The following is a 17747-nucleotide window of genomic DNA, read 5'->3' as shown; positions in this document are numbered from 1 at the left end:
AATAAACCAGCCTCCACATGGACTGCAGCCAGTTTCAAGCCATCTGGATGGCTCAGAAAATCTCAAGCTTCGAAATTGTATTAAGATGATCCCAGGTTGCTGGTGCTACCAGGACACGGCAAGAAACAAAAACAAAAAATGTCCTCTCTAGAGGAAGATAACAACAGCCCTGGCCTCGAATTTTCCTACAAATAATTTTTCTCATATAATGGGTAGTACACAGTTAAAATAAAGCAAGCGTTCCAGGAGACACGACTAAATGAATGGAAACCAGCAGAAATAACAACAGAAACAGACACATGAGGTCTCCAGACAGTGGAATTCTCAAACACAGACTATAAAATAAGTATCTTTACTATGATCAAGAAGATAAAGACTCCTAAAAAACTTGGCAAGAAACCGAAAACTGTAAAAAGTGGCAGAGCAGATTTGAAAAGGGACCAAACTAAAATTCTAGAATCGAAAAATAAATAACTGAAATGACCAACCAGATTGATGGTATCAATCGCAGCTAAGACATGACCGCAAAGAAAATCAGTAAACTAGACGACAGGTAAAAATGAATGAGTAAAGGAAGGAATACACACAGACACATACATACAACCCGGAAAGAAGCATGGAAGAAAGAAAAGAGAGAAAAACACAGAAGAGAGAGAAAGAATACAGAGACGGTCTATTATATGTTTAACTGGAGTCCCTGAAAAGTGAGAAAACGGGACAGAAGCAATACATGACGAGGTAATGGCTTGAATTTTTCCAAAAACAGATGAAGGATTTAAAATCACACTTTCAAGAATCTCAAATCCCAGGCAAGATAAATAAAAAGAAATCTATGCATAGACACCTTACAAGAGTTTCGATTCCTGCTACACCCCTGACTAGCCTGGGAAGGTTGCGCCTCAGTTTTGTAAACACAAAATACAACGTACTTCATAAAGATGGAAAAATGATTAAATGATATAATACACAGAAAGCACTCAGCACGTGGCCTGACACGTACTTTCTGTAACTGGCTGTAAACATTGGCTGTGGTTATTTGTCATTAACACTTGCCATACCAGGTTGAAATCCCATGTTTACCTGGCTATGAGGGTCTTAAAAGCAAGTTGCCTCCGACCACCAGGCCACCAACACACCTTTTGACATCCCACCAGCGGGCAAAGGACCAGAGAGCCAGGATCCTCCAGCTCCGCCTCCACCCGCCCTGGCCCCGCCCACCCGCGCGTGGCCACGCCCCTTTTCAAGGACCTGGCGGACAGTTGCCTAGCAGTGTGTGTTGCGCCGCAGCGCCGGCAGGCGGCCCGGCCATGCCCAAGAATGCGCAGGTCATGCTGCGCTATGGGCCCTACAGCGCAGTCGGCCTGTCCGTGGAGCACCGCACCTTCCGGCTGGAGGGCCTGCAAGGTGAGCAGCCGAGCCCAGGAGGACCACTCAGCTGCGTGCACCCAGGTGCACCCCAGCCTCTGAGCATCCGTGCAGACTGTGCCCTCTGCCTGGACTTCCTTGCTTCCTCAGCCCCAGACCAAGTGCCACCTCCTCTGGAAAGTCTTCCCTGAGCCCCCACCACCCAGGGATGATTTTGCTTCTTCTGGCTTTCACCGCTTCAACATAAGAGTGGGAACAAACATGCACTGTGAGCCCAATGGGTGCCAGGCAGTTTAGACAAATTACTTTGATAGAAAGGACTACATACCCTGCTTTCCACATTGGGAAACTGAGGATTGGGAATATTAAGTGATTTTTTCCCAAGGTCATATGGCGGAGAGTCTATCCCTTGATCATTCATTCATGCAACAAACCTTTATTGAGTACCTAATATGTATTGGACACTCTTCTAGGTACTGGAGACACCATGGTGAACAAAGATACACGTCCTTGAAGTGACCTTCTCATTGCTGACTACAGTCGACAGTTGTGCCAAGCCTGGGACAGAGGAACGGATTCAGAGTGGGAGTTCCCACTGGTCATAATTGGAGGGGAGAGAGGAGAGATCTGGAAAGGTTTATTTGCTGGAATTACATTTGAGTTGAGCTTTAAAGAGTAAAGAGAAACTAATCAGTTAAAGAGAAGAAAGAGCATGCCAGGCAGAGGGACTAATATTTGCAAAGGCAGGAAGCATGAGCAAACGATATATTTGTTAAACTGATGGAAGACGTGGCTGGAGAGGTAGACAGGGCCAGATCCTGCAGGGCCACAGAAAAGTTCTAGGCAGGGGGATGAAACTGGCTGCTGCAAGAACAGATAACAGACGGGGCCAAGAGCGGAAGCAGGGAGACAAGCCAGTGAGCTTTGAGATGGTCCAGGGGCGAGATGATAGTAGCTGGGACCAGGATAGCCATAAAGGGGTGGTGGCACTTTAAGGAAAGGCAGTGGTACTCCCGGAGAGGATGGAGATGGGAGGCAAGGGTCAAGAGGATGTCTTCGGGATCCAGTCAATGTCTGGCTTGAGCGAAGTGCTGTTGGTTGGAAGTGCTCTACGCTAAAACTGAGAACACTGAAGATGGACCACAAAACATGCTCCATTTTGCATTTATTAAACTTCAACAATCAGGGAAGGCCTCCTGGAGGAGGTGGCGTTTGAATTCCGGTTTGGAGAGGGGAGGATTTCCATCGGCAGAGAAAGCTGCTTTCTCTGAGAGAACAGTTGATGGAGAAATGTCTGTTGTAAACAGCTCTGTGTTACTTGGCAATGCTTGAATGGTTTGTGGTCTTGGCTGGGGACACTGCCTAAATAACTGACTTTTTGCTTCTTCCGCCTTTTGATGAGCCCCACTCACCAGCCCGTCACCTCACAACCCACCTCTGGTTTTTGTTCACTAAATGATGAGACTAAGCAGCTACAGCATTTCTTTAAAATAAGGTGGATCTCAGGCTGGTGGAGGGGAAGCTACTTTCAAGAGTTCTCGGAGCCTTGTCATTTCCTCTGTCTCTAGGCTTTTGACTTCTGCAGACCTTTTTTTCTTTGCTCCAGTCCTAGGGGCTCCGAGCTCCTCCTCCCCAACCCAATCTCGCATTTTCCATCAGTTCAGCTATTTCTTTTTCTTTTTCTTTTTTTTTTTGTACTATTTTTTTGTGGTGGTAAAATATATATAACAAAATTTGCCATTTTAGCCATTTTTAAGTGTACAATTCAGTGACATGAATGAGACTCAGAATGTTGTGCAACCATCACCACTCCTATTTCCAAATTTTTTCAGTACCCCAAACAGAAACTCTATATCCAGTGGGCAGCAACTCTGCATTGCTCCCTCCCCCCAGCTTCTGCTAAGCTATACCTACTTTCTCTCTCTCTGAATTTGCCCATTCTAGACATTTTATGTAAGTAAAATCATACAGTATTTGTCCTTTTGTGCCTGGCTTATTTCCCTTAGCATAATATTTTCAAGGTTCACCCATGTTGTAGCATGTACTAGTGCTCCATTACATTTTATGGCCAAATAATATTCTACTGTGTGCATACACCGCATTTTGCCTATCCATTCATCTGTTGATGGGCACTTTGGTTGTTTCCATCTTTTGGTTATTGTGAATAATGCTGCTATCAACACGGGTGTACAAGTATCTGAGTCTGTCTTCAGTTTTGGGGAGGCATATATCTAGGAGTGGAATTGCTAGGTCATGAGGTAATTCTATGTTAAACTTTTTAAGGGGATACCAAACCGTTTTCCTCAGCAGCTGCCCCGTTTTACATTCCTACCAGCAGTGTATGAGGGTTCCAGTTTCTTCACATTCTTGCCAACAGTTGTTCTTTTCTTTCTTTTTTTTTTAAGTTATAGCCATCCTAGCAGGTGTGAAATGGAATCTCATTGTGGTTTTTAAATCTTTCTTTTTTTCTGCTTTTTCTCCCCAAGTCCGCCCAGCACATAGTTGTATATTTTAGTTGTGGGTCCTTCTAGTTGTGGCATGTGGGACGCCACCTCAGCGTGGCCTGATGAGCAGCGCCATGTCTGCACCCAGGATCCGAACCAGCGAAACCCTGCACCGCCAAAGTGGAGCGCACGAACTCAACCACTGGGCCACGGGGTCTGCCCCTCATTGTGATTTTTATTTGCACTTCTCTAATGACTAATGATGTTGAGCATTTTTCATGTGCTTATTGCCCATTTGTGTGTCTTCTTTGAGGAAATGTCTATTCAAGTCTCTTGCCCATTATTTAATTGGATTATAATTTTTGTTGTTGAGTTGGAAGAGTTCTTTATATAGTCTGGATAGACTCTTGTCAGATATATGATTTGCAAATATTTTCTCCCCTGTAGGTTATCTTTTCACTTTCTTCATAGCGTCCTCTGGCGCACAAAAGTTTTTTATTTTAACCAAGTTCAATTTTTCTGTTTTTCCTTTGGTTGTCTGTGCGTTGGTGTTTAAGAAAGCATCGCCAAATCTAAGGTCATGCAGATTTGCCCCTATGTTTTCTTCTGAGAGTTTTATAGTTCCTAAATTTAGATCTTTGGTTCATTTTGAGTTAATTTTTATATATGGTGTAAGATAAAGGTCCAGCTTCCTTCAAAAGATATTCACCTAGATATCCGGTTTTCCCAGTACTCTTTGTTAGAGACTGTTCTTTACCCATTGAATGGTCCTGGCTTTCTTGTCAAAAATCAGTTGACCACAGATACAGTGATTTATTTCTAGACTCTCAATTCTATTCCATTGGTCTATATGTTTATCCTTATAACAGTCCCACACTGTTTTGCTTTGAGTAAGTTTTGAAATCAGGAAGTGTAGCTCCTTCAACTTTGTTTTTTCTCAAGATTGTTTGGGCTATTCTGGGTCCCTTGAAATTCCTGTGAGTTTTAGGATGAGTTTTTCCAATTCTGCAAAAAACACCATTGGAGTTTTGATAGAGATTGTATTGACTCTGTACAATGCTTTGGAAAATATTGTCATCTTAACAATATAAAGTCTTTCAATCCATGTGCATGGGATGTCTTTCCATTTATTTAGGTGTTCTTTAATTTCTTTTAGTAATTTTTGTAGTTTTCAGTGAACAAGACTTCCACCTCCTTAGTTAAAGGAGCTTTGTTCTTTTAGATGCTATTGTAATTGGAATTGTTTCTTAATTTCCTTTGCAGATTGTTTATTGCCAGTGTATAGAAATACAACTGATTTTCGTGTGTTGATTTTGTATCCTTCCACTCTGCTGATTTCGTTTCTCAGCTCAAACAGCATTTTTGTGGACTCTAAGCTTTTCTAGATATAAGCTCATGCCATCTGTGAATAGAGCTAGTTTTACTTTTTCCTTTCCAATTTGGATGCATTTTGTTTCCTTTTCTTGCCTAATTTCTCTGGCTAGAACTTCCAATACTGTGTTGATAGAAGTGGCAAAAGCAGGCATCCTTGTCTTGTACCTGATTTTAGGGAAAATACTGCAGCCTTTCTCCATTGAGTAGGACATTATCTGTGGATGTTTCATAGATGGCCTTTATCATGTTGAGAAAGTTCCCTTCTAGTCCCAGTTTGTTGAGAGTTTTTATCATGAAACAGTGTTGCATTTTGTGAAATGCTTTTTCTGAGTCAGTTGAGATGATTATTATGTGTTTTTGTTTCCTTCGTTCCATTAATGAGGTGTACTATTTTTATTGATTTTTATCTGTTGGGCCACTTTGCATTCCTGAGATAAATCCTGCTTAGTCAAGATGTATAATCCTTTTACTATGCTAACTACTGAGTTCAGTTTGCTAGTTTTGTGTTGCATTGCTATCCATAAGGGATATTGGCCAGTAGTTTTCTTTTCCTATAGTGTTTTTGTCTGGCTTTGGGATCAGGATAATGCTGGCCTTGTAGAATGAATTTGGAAGTGTGCCCTTCTCTTCAGTTTTTGGAACAATTTGAGAAGGATTAGTGTTAATTCCTCTTTAAGCATTCAGTAAAATTCACCAGTGAAGCCGTCTGGTCCTGGGCTTTTCTTTCTTGGGAGGTTTTTGAGTACTGATTCAATCTCCTTACTAGTTATAGGTCTGTTCAGATTTTCTACTTTTTCTTGAGTCTGTTTCGATAGATTGTGTATTTCTAGGAATTTGTCCATTTCATCTAGGTTATCCAATTCGTTGGTGTATAGTTGTTAATAGTATTCTTTTATATTCCTTTTTATTTTGGTAAAGTCAGTTGTGATGTCCCCTCTTTCATTTATTGTTTTGGTTAGTTGAGTCTCTTCTCTTTTGTTCTTAGTCAATATAGCTAAAGTTTTGTCAATTTTGTTGATCTTTTCAAAGAGCTAACTTTTAGTTTTGTTGATTTTCTATATTGTTTTCTATTTTGGCTCCACTCTAATTTTTATTATTTTTTTCTTCTAGCTTTGAGTTTGGTTGGCTCTCATTTTTCTAGTTCCTTAAGCTATACGGTTAGATCATTGTTTTTTTTTAATGTAGGCATTTGCAGCTATAAATTTCTCTCTGAGCACTGCTTTCACTGCATCCTGTTAGTTTTAATATATTGTTTTTCTTTTTCTTCCTCTCAAGATATTTTCTAATTTCCCTTGTGATTTCTTCTTTGGTTGTTTAATTTCCAAATATTTATAGATTTTTCCAGATTTCCTTCTGTTACTGATTTCTAGTATCATTCCATTGTGAGCAAAAAAGATACTTTATAATATTTCATTCTTTTAAAATTTATTTAGGGGCTGGCCCAGTGGCACAGTGGATAAGTTTGCGTGCTCCGCTTCGGCAGCCTGGGGTTCACCAGTTCAGATCCTGAGTGCAGACCTAACACCACTTGTCAAGCCATGCTGTGGCAGGCGTCCCACATACAAAATAGAGGAAGGTGGGCATGGATGTTAGCTCAGGGCCAGTCTTCCTCAGCAAAAAGAGGAGGATTGGCATTAGTTAGCTCAGGGCTAATCTTCCTAAAAAAAATAAAATAAAAGTAAGTTTAATGTCTGGGTTTCCTCAGAGACAGTTTTTATCAATTTATTTTTTCCCCTTTAAACTTCTGTTACTTTCCTGTTTCTTTGTATACTTTAAAATTTTTTTGTTGAAAACTGCATATTTGACTATTAGAATGCGGTAACTCTGGAAGTCAGATTCTCCCCATTCCCCAGGGTTTGCTATTCTTAATTGTTGAAGGCTTAGCTTGTGTTCAGCCTGTTTCAACAGAGATTCCTTGAAGGGCAGGAGCTTTAAAACAAACAAAAAAATAAAACAAAAAGTCTCTCCCATTCTTTATGTATTTGCTGTATGTTGAGACACTCCTTTAACACTCATCCAGGCTATTTACAATTCTGCCTCGGCCCTTCGTTCCTGCTTTCACTGAGTCTATAGATGAACCAGTGGTGAAAGCTGGGGATCTTTCTGAGTCTTCTCTGAGCTTGCATCCTGCTCTGGGCATGCACTTGGCCTTCTAAATCCCCCAGTACATGCAGGCACTTTTAAATGCTCTAATTTCCCAAAGAAACTCTCTCCCCGGCTTTTCCTCCCAGGCTTTGTGAGGCTCATCGTATGTCTCAACAGTCTTTTGCCCAGACAGCTACGGATTTTTCATTCGTCTTATAGTGTTTTCAAGCACTGCCCACGGCTTTTCCAGCCCGTGTGAGTTCCAAGTTTGGTGAAACAAAGACAAGCGCCTTGTGTCAATCCTGTATGTAGCCCCCAGACAGGTTAGAACAGACCAACACAAGGATTTACAAATAAGGTCTGCTGTTCTCCCTCTGGAAACAAGAACCAGGGTCCCACACTGGAAACAAGGGCGGCTATCTTCAAGACTGCCACCAAGCCAGGGAGGAGGTGGGACAAGGGCAAAAAAAGATGCCACAAAGCATTCTTACCATTTTAAAGTTGTCTTTTCCTTGACTCAGCATTCACTTGTTGCCACCTTTGATTATTTTCCAAAGTTCTAACAAAGTTAGTTCTGACAGTTTCTGGTTGTTTTTTCAACCTTTCTACGGAAGAGTATTCCACCGTTTTGCTGATGTTTGAAGATACTTTTTATTTGAGTTTCTTACTGCTGCCACAATCAGCGTGATTGTATAGAGTGAAATTAGATCATTTACATACCAAGAATTATATTAAAGCAGGATACATAAATGAGCATTTTGTTATAATGTACAATTTACAAGTATTGGAGGGGAAAAACTCACTGCCTGGTTTGTACACAAATCCTGTCACCTCTCCTTGGTCACTTGTCTCCTGCGTACGTTCTTGGCACTGTTGGTGGAGAGACGGCATGAGCAGATACTGAGCACGAGGGCCCTGAAGTCCAATCGATCTAGTTTTAATGGTCTCCATCATTTAGTAGCTGTGTGGCCAAAGTCAAGGTCAAGTTATTTTACCTTTCTGAGCCTCAGTTTACTTAATAGTAAAATGGGAGAAAATCCCTATCTATACTGATGTGAGAATCCAATGAAAAAATGCATGTAGAGTCATGCGCACTATACTTGCACATAGTAGGTGCTTAGCAAGCATCAGTTATTATTCTAGGGGAAAGGGTCACTAGGAGGCAGAGGGGAAGTAGCTGGGGGCGTGTTGGGAGCAGCAAGCAGTTGGGTCTGGCTAGAGGATGGTGTGCTGCAAGAGAGTCAGGCCCATTTTACCCTTGGCAATAGGGAGCCAGTGAAGTTTCTTGAGCTAAGGAATGATGAGATCAAGGATGTGCCTTAAGAGGCTAATTCTGAAGGAAGAGATTTGAGAAGAAGTGGGAGAAAATGAATTTTATTGAGAAATATCAAGGTTAGAAATTACATCCTGGAGTTGAGGAGAACAACAAAGGCAAATTTGAGTCAGAAGTAATTATGACCTTAAATGACATCTATATGCAGATGAGTCCCATCTTATATCTCTAATCAGGACCTTCCATTGTCATTGTGATGTTTAGTTGGCATCTCAGACTAATACGTCCAAAATGTCTAAACCAGCCTCTTGACACTCACTCCCACACCCACCCCTCCTGCGTTCTTTCCATCTCGGTTCATAGCAGCTCCGTTCTTTCAGTTACTCAGGCCAAAAGCCTTGCAGGCATCTTTCCCTCCTCTCCTTCCATCAAACTCCTCATTTAGTCTAGCAGTACATCCTGTTGGCTGTGTCTCCAAAGCATCCTGACAGAATTCAACCACTTCTTACCCTCCCTACAACCACTCTCCACCTCTTTGTCCAAGCCAGCATCATCTCCTGCCTTGACCACTGCCCCGGCCTCCTCACTAAGCTCCCTCTGACCACTCTTGTCCCCTCCAGTCTGTTCTCAGCACCAAAGCCAGATGAAGCCATTAAACCTGAGTCAGAGCATGACCCGTGCCTCCAAGAACTTTCCAGCGGCTCCCAGCTCACTCAAGGCAGAGCCAAAGGCTTACAGTGGCCTACCAGGCTCCTAGTGACCTCTTTGACCTCACTTCCTCCATCTCTAATCACTCACTCTGCCCCAGCCACCTGCCTCTTCACTGACTTTGACGTTCACCTTGGGGCTTGGCAGATGCTCCACCTGGAATAACGCTTCCCAAGATTCCTGCATATCTTCGTTCTTCACTCTCTCTCAGCCTTCAGGTCCTTCTCAGACCTTCGTAGACAGGCCTTCCTTAAGCATCCCCATCAAAAATGTCAACACTTCCCTCTGCCTCCCTCTTCTTTATCTCCCTTCCCTCCTCTCTTATTTCTTCTTAATGCTCATAGGTATCTAACATAACACGTATTTCACCCTTGTACCTAGTTATCCTTCTCTCCTGCTGGGATGGATGCTTCGGAGGAGCAGGGGTTCTTGTCTCTTCTGTTCTCTGCCGCGTCCCAGTGTCTGGAGTTGTGCCTGGCATGCCTTAAAGATCCATAAATATTAGTTAAAATGAAGCCACATGGAGCTGAATGCTGGGACCACAGGACGTGAGACTGTGGAGGAAGCAAGAAAAGACAGAACTGGGCAGACCGCAGGAATTGGCAGGGGCCCCTCCAAGGGGCACAGAGGTCAGAGAGAAGCTGGAGGCACAGGAGGCAGGTGAGAGGAGAATTTCAAGAAGAAAATGGTTCTTGGGCACCAAACTGTTAAGCAGGAGTTATCTCTAGAAAAAGATGAATTTATGGTTGGTAAAGGATATAGAAAAGAGCATTCTTGAAGACTTGTATTAGGAGGGTAAATTGGCACAGCCACTTTTGAGGGCAACTTGGCAGTGTCTTAAAATTTAACCACACATTGCACAATCCAGTTATTTCGGTTCTCCCATATGTATATATATATATGAAATATATTCACAAATGTTCAGGGAGGCACGCCCATGAATGTTTTCTGCAGCGTTTCTGGTGACAGTGAAACATTCGAAACAACCAGAAAAAGGAATGGCTGAATAAATTACGGTACATGCATCGCGTGAAATGCAATGTAGTAGATCTCTGTATATTGACAGGGCTGGATCGCCACAACACAGTGTTCAGGGACTAAAGCGTGCTCCTGAATTCCACGTACACTATGATCCCACTTCTGTTGAAAAAGACAAAGGGAGGGAGGGGGGAGGAATTACGGGTGACTTTTAAAATTCTGTCCTTTAACTTTGCGGGAATTTTTACAGTTTTTTAAAAAATCGTGGGTCTGCATTCCATTTATAATCTGATAAAATTTTAGAGTTTAAAATATATTTCTTTTGCCAGCAGAAGTACTTTAAAGGAGCGAGAAAGGAGATAGGGCAGAGCGTCAACCTGCTGGGAGGGCCGGGGAGAACGGAGCGAGCCATTGAGTGTGCTGATGGTTGTTCACCTCCGAAAGCACAGGTTTAGGAGAAACTGGGCTGAAAATTCTGACTGCAGGAGGAAAAGGAGTGGGGAGAGATGAGGAAGCAAAGGGCACAGATCGGGGTGGGGCTATTTGGGGAAGATCAAGGGGAGAACTCATATGGTTGAAGGAGACTTGAGTGTTGCAAGGTGTCAGCAGGTGGCTGATTGTTGTCAGCTTTGTATATCCCTGAATGATAATGCCTGTAATTCTGGCAGCCAACATTTGCGGAGGGCCGATCACAAGTGCCAGGGAAGCAAATCAGGGAGCATCATCTCCCCATCTCTGTCCCACACTCCACCCACCGCTTTAGACCAGAGGAGGCCGCCACAGCAAGCACGAGAGGTGCACAGCAGGCCTTCATCTGTAAAATCTGCATCTGAATTCTGGGTATTTCTTTAAAAATTATAGCCCTTTATTATTTCCCGAAGGCCTGCTGGTTTTGGAACTGTGCCTGGTCTTTCCTGAACTTGCTACGCCTTAAGCGGTCTGAAAAGTTGTGTTCTTTATTACCCACGAATTATAATAGCTCAGCAAAAATGTCTCTCCTCTGGCCTCAATACTGACGAAGCTAAACCAACTAATGCTTAACAGAAAGGTCGAAGTCGTTTTCCCTGGCCGTGGTTTCTCCTCGCCTGCTGTACGTAAGTCTGCCAAATGACTGGCTAAAAGGAACTAGAAGGAATTGAAAATGGTCCATAAAAGGAGAATCCGCCTTTATTGAGCGAAGCTGCTCGGGGTGCCTTCCTCCGTCACTAGCTCTCGGTTAGCTGCGCACATTAGTGGTTGTCGGCATTGCGTCTGTGCCTAGCGGACGAGGGGAGATGCCTGTCTGTCTGTTTGCCTTGACTTCCTCCCCAGCAGCCTTTAAATCATTCACAGACGGTGCACAGTCCCGCCAGCACTGGGAAGAGGGATGGTCCTCCGTGTCCCTTCCGCTTCCCCAGATCCCCCTTGAAGAATGAGGTGCCACTTCAAAGAGGCAGGCGTGCTGCAGGTGGTCTTACAGCTTCTGGTTGATTTATGCTGGAGTCGAGCCGCTGCCTTTGCAAAGACTTTGTTGCAAGGAGTTTATTTATCTGACCTTTCTTTGAATAGACAACCCCATAGCAGCTCATAGGAAAAAAATGGGTCCTCCGTGGAGAGAGGTGGCATTTGGATGAGCTGCAGGAATTCTGGGGCTTCTCTGAGTTTGATCCCGTAAGCCTGCGCTGGCTGCCCTACAGCAGGGCTCAACGCATCCTCCACCGATGAGAAGGGGACAGGTGTCCTGAGGGTGAACAGACGATGGAAACTCTGAAGGGGCTTTTCGCTTTAATGAGAATCAGGTCACTCAGGGTCCACAAGAGCCATTGGAGGTGCCCAGTGCCGTTAGGAGCGTGTGGATTCGACAAACTCCATTAACACCAGGCACTTGGGCCGGATTGTGGTCCATGAGAGAGGCATGTGCCCTTAAAGGCCCCAAGAGCCCAGGCTTCGCGACTGAACAGAAGGTACAGTGAAGAGTGACGTGCTCTCTTAAGAGGATTTCTTCCTGCTGGGCTTCGTTTGCTGAGACATGAGGCAGAACCCCATTATTCTGCACACCCCACCTCCACAGGGTGGGTTATTCAGTGGATCAAACCCTGTTTCTTAGACACACCTTGCCATGAAACAGTGCTGCTGTTCTCCTAAAAAAACCCCAAACCCAGATGCTATTTGGGCACAAGGCTGGGTCAGATGAGCCCTGCAGGGAAAGACCTGTGGGACGCTGAGGGGTGCGTGCGTTCCTGGGGCTCCTCCAGCAAAGCCCCCTCCTCACTTGCACTGCGGTCACTGTGATGGGCCCCAGATGGGACCTGAGCCCTCCTTTGCTCCAGAACCCCCGGGCCTTAGAGAGCTGGTGTTGGGTGTTAGTAGGATGGAGGCAGCACCATGCCCCCAGAGGTGGGGCGTAAGGTAGGAGTGGAGAAGCTGTTTTGTTCCTGATTTCTGCCTATCAAGTTGAAGTACATTGCCCAGGACCGTCTTCAGATAACGCAAAGCCAAGGTCGTAGGGGCCGAATTGCCTCCCACCTACCCACTTGCGGCTTTGCCCTCTCCAGCTATACCTGTCCTCTCCTGAGGGAGCGCTGCTGGGGGGAGTATAGGACGCCTGGAAATCTCTGCCTATAGACTGCCTTTATGGTTCCCAGACCAACCGCTGGCCATTCCAAACTGGGTGGACTGCTTCCTTTAAACAAGTCGTTGGTCCAAGCCGAGCGCCTTCCTCCAAAGATGTTTAGGAACAAGACACTTAAATAGGATACAACAGCATAAATATGTCAAAGAAAAAGATGCGAGTGTTCTGTAGAAAGAGGCTTTAGCTGACGCGAGGTCAATTAGGGCCGCCCCTGGGTGCCCAAGGAGCGCTCTCTTGTTAATGGTGATCCACGCTGAGTTGCTTTCTGAAGTTCCTTTCCAGAAGTGAAATTAAAATCACGCAATTAAAATGTTCACAGTTGGGGCTGGATGTTCTCGAACTGATTGAAAGAGGAAGACGTGAACACGCCAACATTTTGAAAGAGCAATTGTCTCTGTAATTAAGTGCAACTAACTGACATAACTGTCTGCTTTTCTCCACCTAAGACGATGGAAATGCTAAGACTTTTAAAAACATGCCCGCTAGCTGATTTCACTTTCCAGCCTAACCAAAATCCTCACTGGCGTGTGAAGGCTGCCAAAGGTGGTGACTTCCGTCACCAGCTCCAACGCCAATGTGACGGGGTGAACATAGCGAGAAAACTGGGGACAAACATGTTGGAGAAAATCGAGCTCCCGGGCTGTTCAATGCCTGTCATTTCTCCTAAATCCATCTACTCTCGCATTTCCACAATAGAGAAGAAATCTAACCACTTTTCTGTAGCCGATCTCTGGGGAAGGAGCCATAATTCAATGTAATTCATAATTCAAAAGCATAACCAAAATGCAGATTCCAGAGATGAGAATAAAAGCTTAGTCCATTAGCTTTTTTCAAAAACATTGTTTTCTGATTGTTATAGAAGATCTGGAAAATGCTAAAAGAATAAAAAGGAAAAAGTTTCTCATAATCTCAACACAGAGAGAGAACCACTGGGTATTTTCTTCTTTTTTCCTATTATGTATACATATTTTAATTAATGTTGAATATATATTTTAATATATGTTATATGTATACCCTGATTTTTTCTTTATATTAAAAATATTTTTCTTGCTATTAAAAATTCATAAACATTTTTTGAAATGTCCAAATAAAATCTCATCATATGGACTTACCACCATTTACTTGACCATCCTCTTGTTATTGGGCATGTAAGTTATTCACAGTATTTTGCTATTATAATACTACAGAAAGGAACATCTTGTTGCAAAAATCTGCCTGTATTTCTGATTTTTTTCCTTAGAAACCTTTCTTACAAGTACAATTTCCTGGCCAGAGATTAGAATCATTTTTTAATTCTGATTTATTTTAAAGTTTTTGAGGGTTTTGGCAGGTGTTGTCAAACTGCCATTCAGAAGGGTGACCAATTTATATTTCCGCCAGCAAGGTTAAGAGGTTACCTCATTTCCCAAATCTCCTTCAACGTTGAATATTGTCTCTATAAGAAAAGCTCAAAAACTCTTTCTAAAGAAAGCTCATATTTTAACAGATCACATGGTGCGGGGGCAAATAGCAACCAAAGCCTGAATTGCTCAGGTCTCTGTCTGTGCTTCCTGGCAAAGCTGAGGGCACGTGGGGGCCAGCACCAGGTAGGTGCCCCCCAGGGCGGTTGAGTTATAGCCATGGGCAACTGGACAGCAGACCAGCTGCTGTCATCCACGAGGACATCTGCACGTCTGCTGAACTGGGAGTCTATCATGGGAACAGTGACATGGGGTCACTCATGTCCTTCTCCATCTTTTCCAGTTGTGTTGGCCAAAGATGGACACCACGTCATCCTGGAGAAGATAGAAGAGCGGAACTTGGTGGAACTCGTGGTGAATGAGGAAGTTGTATTCCACTGCAACATCAATGACTTGGAGTTCGGTGAGCCCGTCCAACCAGCATCCTGCCTCCTCTGAGGCGCTCCAATTTCTAGTTGAAGTAATCAGTGTGTCAGGCCGACATTCAAATTGGGTTTCTTTCTGAGTCTTAAATTCTTACTCGAAGCCCTGTGCTTGGTGGTGCATGAAGGATAGCATCCTAAACCCCACACAGTAAGGTGCTTGATGCTCAGGGCTCTTCCCAGAACACCGGAAACAGAAGAGGAACAGAAAAAATGAAGTTTTAGCCCTAGACTTCCAAGGATTGGTGGAAATTTAGGGATAATAAGTTGTTTTGTTTTTTTCTTTTCCTTTTTTTTTTTTTTTTGCATTGTAGTAATGTGTGTTTCATTATTATTTGCCTTCAAAATGGTTTTTGTTCCATTTGATTATTCTATCGAGTCTTGCTAAGAAATTAGAGTTGATATGCCAGCAGTGCCTGGCTTTATCAGCAATGTTGCAAGAATTTCTTTACCCTGGAGACCTTCTGGCCTGGAAGGCTGGCATTGTGCCTACCTCACTCTGTTCAGAAGCAAAAGCTTTGGCAATCCACTAATACTTTACTAACGGCTAGTTAAAAATTTACGTGTCTGTGTACTTTGAAAATGCTCTTCTAGTGGAAGCTGGATGGATGTCTTATACAACATGAAATTGTTGGGGCCTGCCCCGTGGCCGAGTGGTTAAGTTCACGTGCTCCGCTTCGGCGGCCCAGGGTTTCACTGGTTTGGATCCCGGGTGCCCACATGGCACCGCTCATGAGGCCGTGCTGAGGCGGCGTCCCACATGCCACAATTAGAAGGACCCACAACTAAAATATAGAACTATGTACTGGGGGGATTTGGGGAGAAAATGCAGAAAAAAAAGAAGATTGGCAACAGTTGTTAGCTCAGGTGCCGATCTTTAAGAAAAAAAGAAATTGTATGTAAAGCTGACCAAAGGAAAATTGTATCTGTTTCCCTAGGAGGTGATGGTGACCTAGACCCCCTGTGCGCAGCGGCCAGGATAGCCGTGCTAAATGCCTACTGATGTCCTCACGGAACAGGCGTGTGAAGCCAACAGAACAGTAGCTGCCTCCGGCTGTTCTGTGATACAAACAAAAGTGGCCATTCTGGGCCGTCGACGCTGGACTCTGCCGCTCCGAACGAGGCAACACCAGCCTGTCCTTCAGCCTGCACGGCATAGGACTTCTCACCTGGCTGCAAGGACACGGGGCCCAGAAAAATCATGAAACCATATCATTTGCAGCATCTCTCAGTCTCTACCCATAGGGAGAGCCCTCCAATATCAGGTACACGTTGAGCTGAAGGAAACAATAAAATGCAATCTAATAACAAGGCGCCATCCCTTACTAATAACGCATAGTTGCCAGAAGCACCTGAGATTCCATTCCGTAGTAAGCAAAGAGGTAAAATTAAAGATGAGCAGGAGAGGGGAGGGCTGGGGAAGGGAGAATAGTGGCCTTTGAAAATCTGAACCGAAAGTTAATGTCAGTATTTGGGAATCTGGCTATTCCTAAGGATTTATTTCTTACTCCGAACGGAATAATATTTAAAATGCTAACATATAATTACCTAAAGTCAAATCTTCAGTCATTCTCCTTTAAAACAAGAAAATAATCTGCCTTCCAACAGACTGTTCTGAAGAGGGCTGGAAAGAGGCCAGGGCAGGAGGGTCAAGTGGCTCACCTGTCCCTCTGGAGGAAAACACAGTCCCTCGGAGTTAAGGAAGGGTTTTAGTTACGGTTGGTGTAAAACTCAGCCATGTCAAACGATGTTCTTTCTACTTTCACATCCTATGCACCAAACTGTAGCATATATTCTTGGCTATAGAGTAAAGGAGAGGGGAGAAATGCAGATATTGATCCAATGATGTTAAACGTGAGGTCATGGGAAGAAGGCATCATACCTTTGAGAAGAAAGATGGATTCCTTCGCCAAAGACTCCGGGCGCCGTGTTGAAAGAGAAGGGCTTTCAGAGCCTCCACAAGGCCGCCAGCCAGGTCCGAGCGCACACCCCTCAGGGAGGCGGCCACCCTGCTCCCTGCTGCTGCGCTGCACCTGGGGGCCACCCTGTCCAATGCTCCAGGCAGCCTCAAACCCCCTGCACCCCAGAACTTCGAAGGTCTCTGGGACTCGATGAAACCACTTGTCAAGTTCCTTCTCGAGTGTGATGAAATGGGGGATGGAATTTCCATTTTCAGCCCAAGCTTCATTTACCAGATTTCATTCAGCGACTATGAATCACTTAGGATTCTTCGGAAATATTTAGTCGTCCTTACTGAGAACAAGAAGCTAAAAAAATCCTTCCTCCTGGTGTCCGGTTTTCACACGTCTTTAGGAATCCTAGATTTAGTCCCTTTTTCTCAAAGACCACTTTAAGTTATCATAGATGTCGTATTCTGTCTTTGTTTTCATTTAAACATTTTACTACACGAGAAATACATTTTCATTATAGCAAAATGGAAAAATACAGATAAGGATAAAGTATAAATTTGATAACATTTGGTATGTTTCAATTTGGGTTTCTTCTATTTATGTCCGAACACTCATATGGAGGTAGATATATATAGAAACTGATTTCACCAATTTAGGATCACATTGTGTGTAGCCATTGCGTATCTTTTTTTTTTTTTTTAAGATTTTATTTTTTTCCTTTTTCTCCCCAAAGCCCCCCGGTACATAGTTGTATATTCTTCGTTGTGGGTCCTTCTAGTTGTGGCATGTGGGATGCTGTCTCAGCGTGGTTTGATGAGCAGTGCCATGTCTGCGCCCAGGATTCGAACCAACGAAACACTGGGCCGCCTGCAGCGGAGCGCGCGAACTTAACCACTCGGCCACGGGGCCAGCCCCCTGCATATCTTCTTTTTAACTTAACATTTTTACATTGACCTTATTCCCATGTGACTAAAACATTTGCTCGCGGTCTAAACATCCTATCTTGAATCAATTTCTTCCTCCTTGAACAGTGATTCCTACTTTCACCACCAAAACTTTTTCTGCTGAGAAATAAATTTGCAAGCTTGCCCATCTGCCTTCTGTGCAGCCACCTTGC

The 17747-nt window shown here is 43.8% G+C and overlaps 1 protein-coding gene across 1 annotated transcript; it reads left to right on the top strand.

Moving 5' to 3' along the window:
* Window positions 1-1307: 1307 nt before the first annotated feature.
* C2H10orf53 (chromosome 2 C10orf53 homolog) lies at window positions 1308-17198 on the top strand. Its single transcript, XM_014830476.3, has 3 exons — window positions 1308-1404; window positions 14582-14701; window positions 15659-17198. Exons 1-3 carry the CDS (start codon window positions 1308-1310, stop codon window positions 15721-15723), a joined length of 282 nt encoding a protein of 93 aa, XP_014685962.3. The 3' UTR covers window positions 15724-17198.
* Window positions 17199-17747: the final 549 nt, after the last annotated feature.

The sequence above is a fragment of the Equus asinus genome, chromosome 2 (genome assembly GCF_041296235.1).
Source record: "Equus asinus isolate D_3611 breed Donkey chromosome 2, EquAss-T2T_v2, whole genome shotgun sequence".
Lineage (NCBI taxonomy): Eukaryota > Metazoa > Chordata > Mammalia > Perissodactyla > Equidae > Equus > Equus asinus.
The sequence above is the reverse complement of the archived record's forward strand: the minus strand, read 5'-3'. Positions and strand labels throughout refer to the sequence as shown.

Bases quoted from the DNA above. Each gene is read 5' to 3' on its own strand.
- C2H10orf53 (XM_014830476.3), top strand. From the start codon at position 1,308: ATGCCCAAGAATGCGCAGGTCATGCTGCGCTATGGGCCCTACAGCGCA. The intron at 1,405-14,581 runs GTGAGCAGCCGA...CATCTTTTCCAG, and splicing joins CCGGCTGGAGGGCCTGCAAG to TTGTGTTGGCCAAAGATGGA. The intron at 14,702-15,658 runs GTGAGCCCGTCC...CTGTTTCCCTAG, and splicing joins CATCAATGACTTGGAGTTCG to GAGGTGATGGTGACCTAGAC.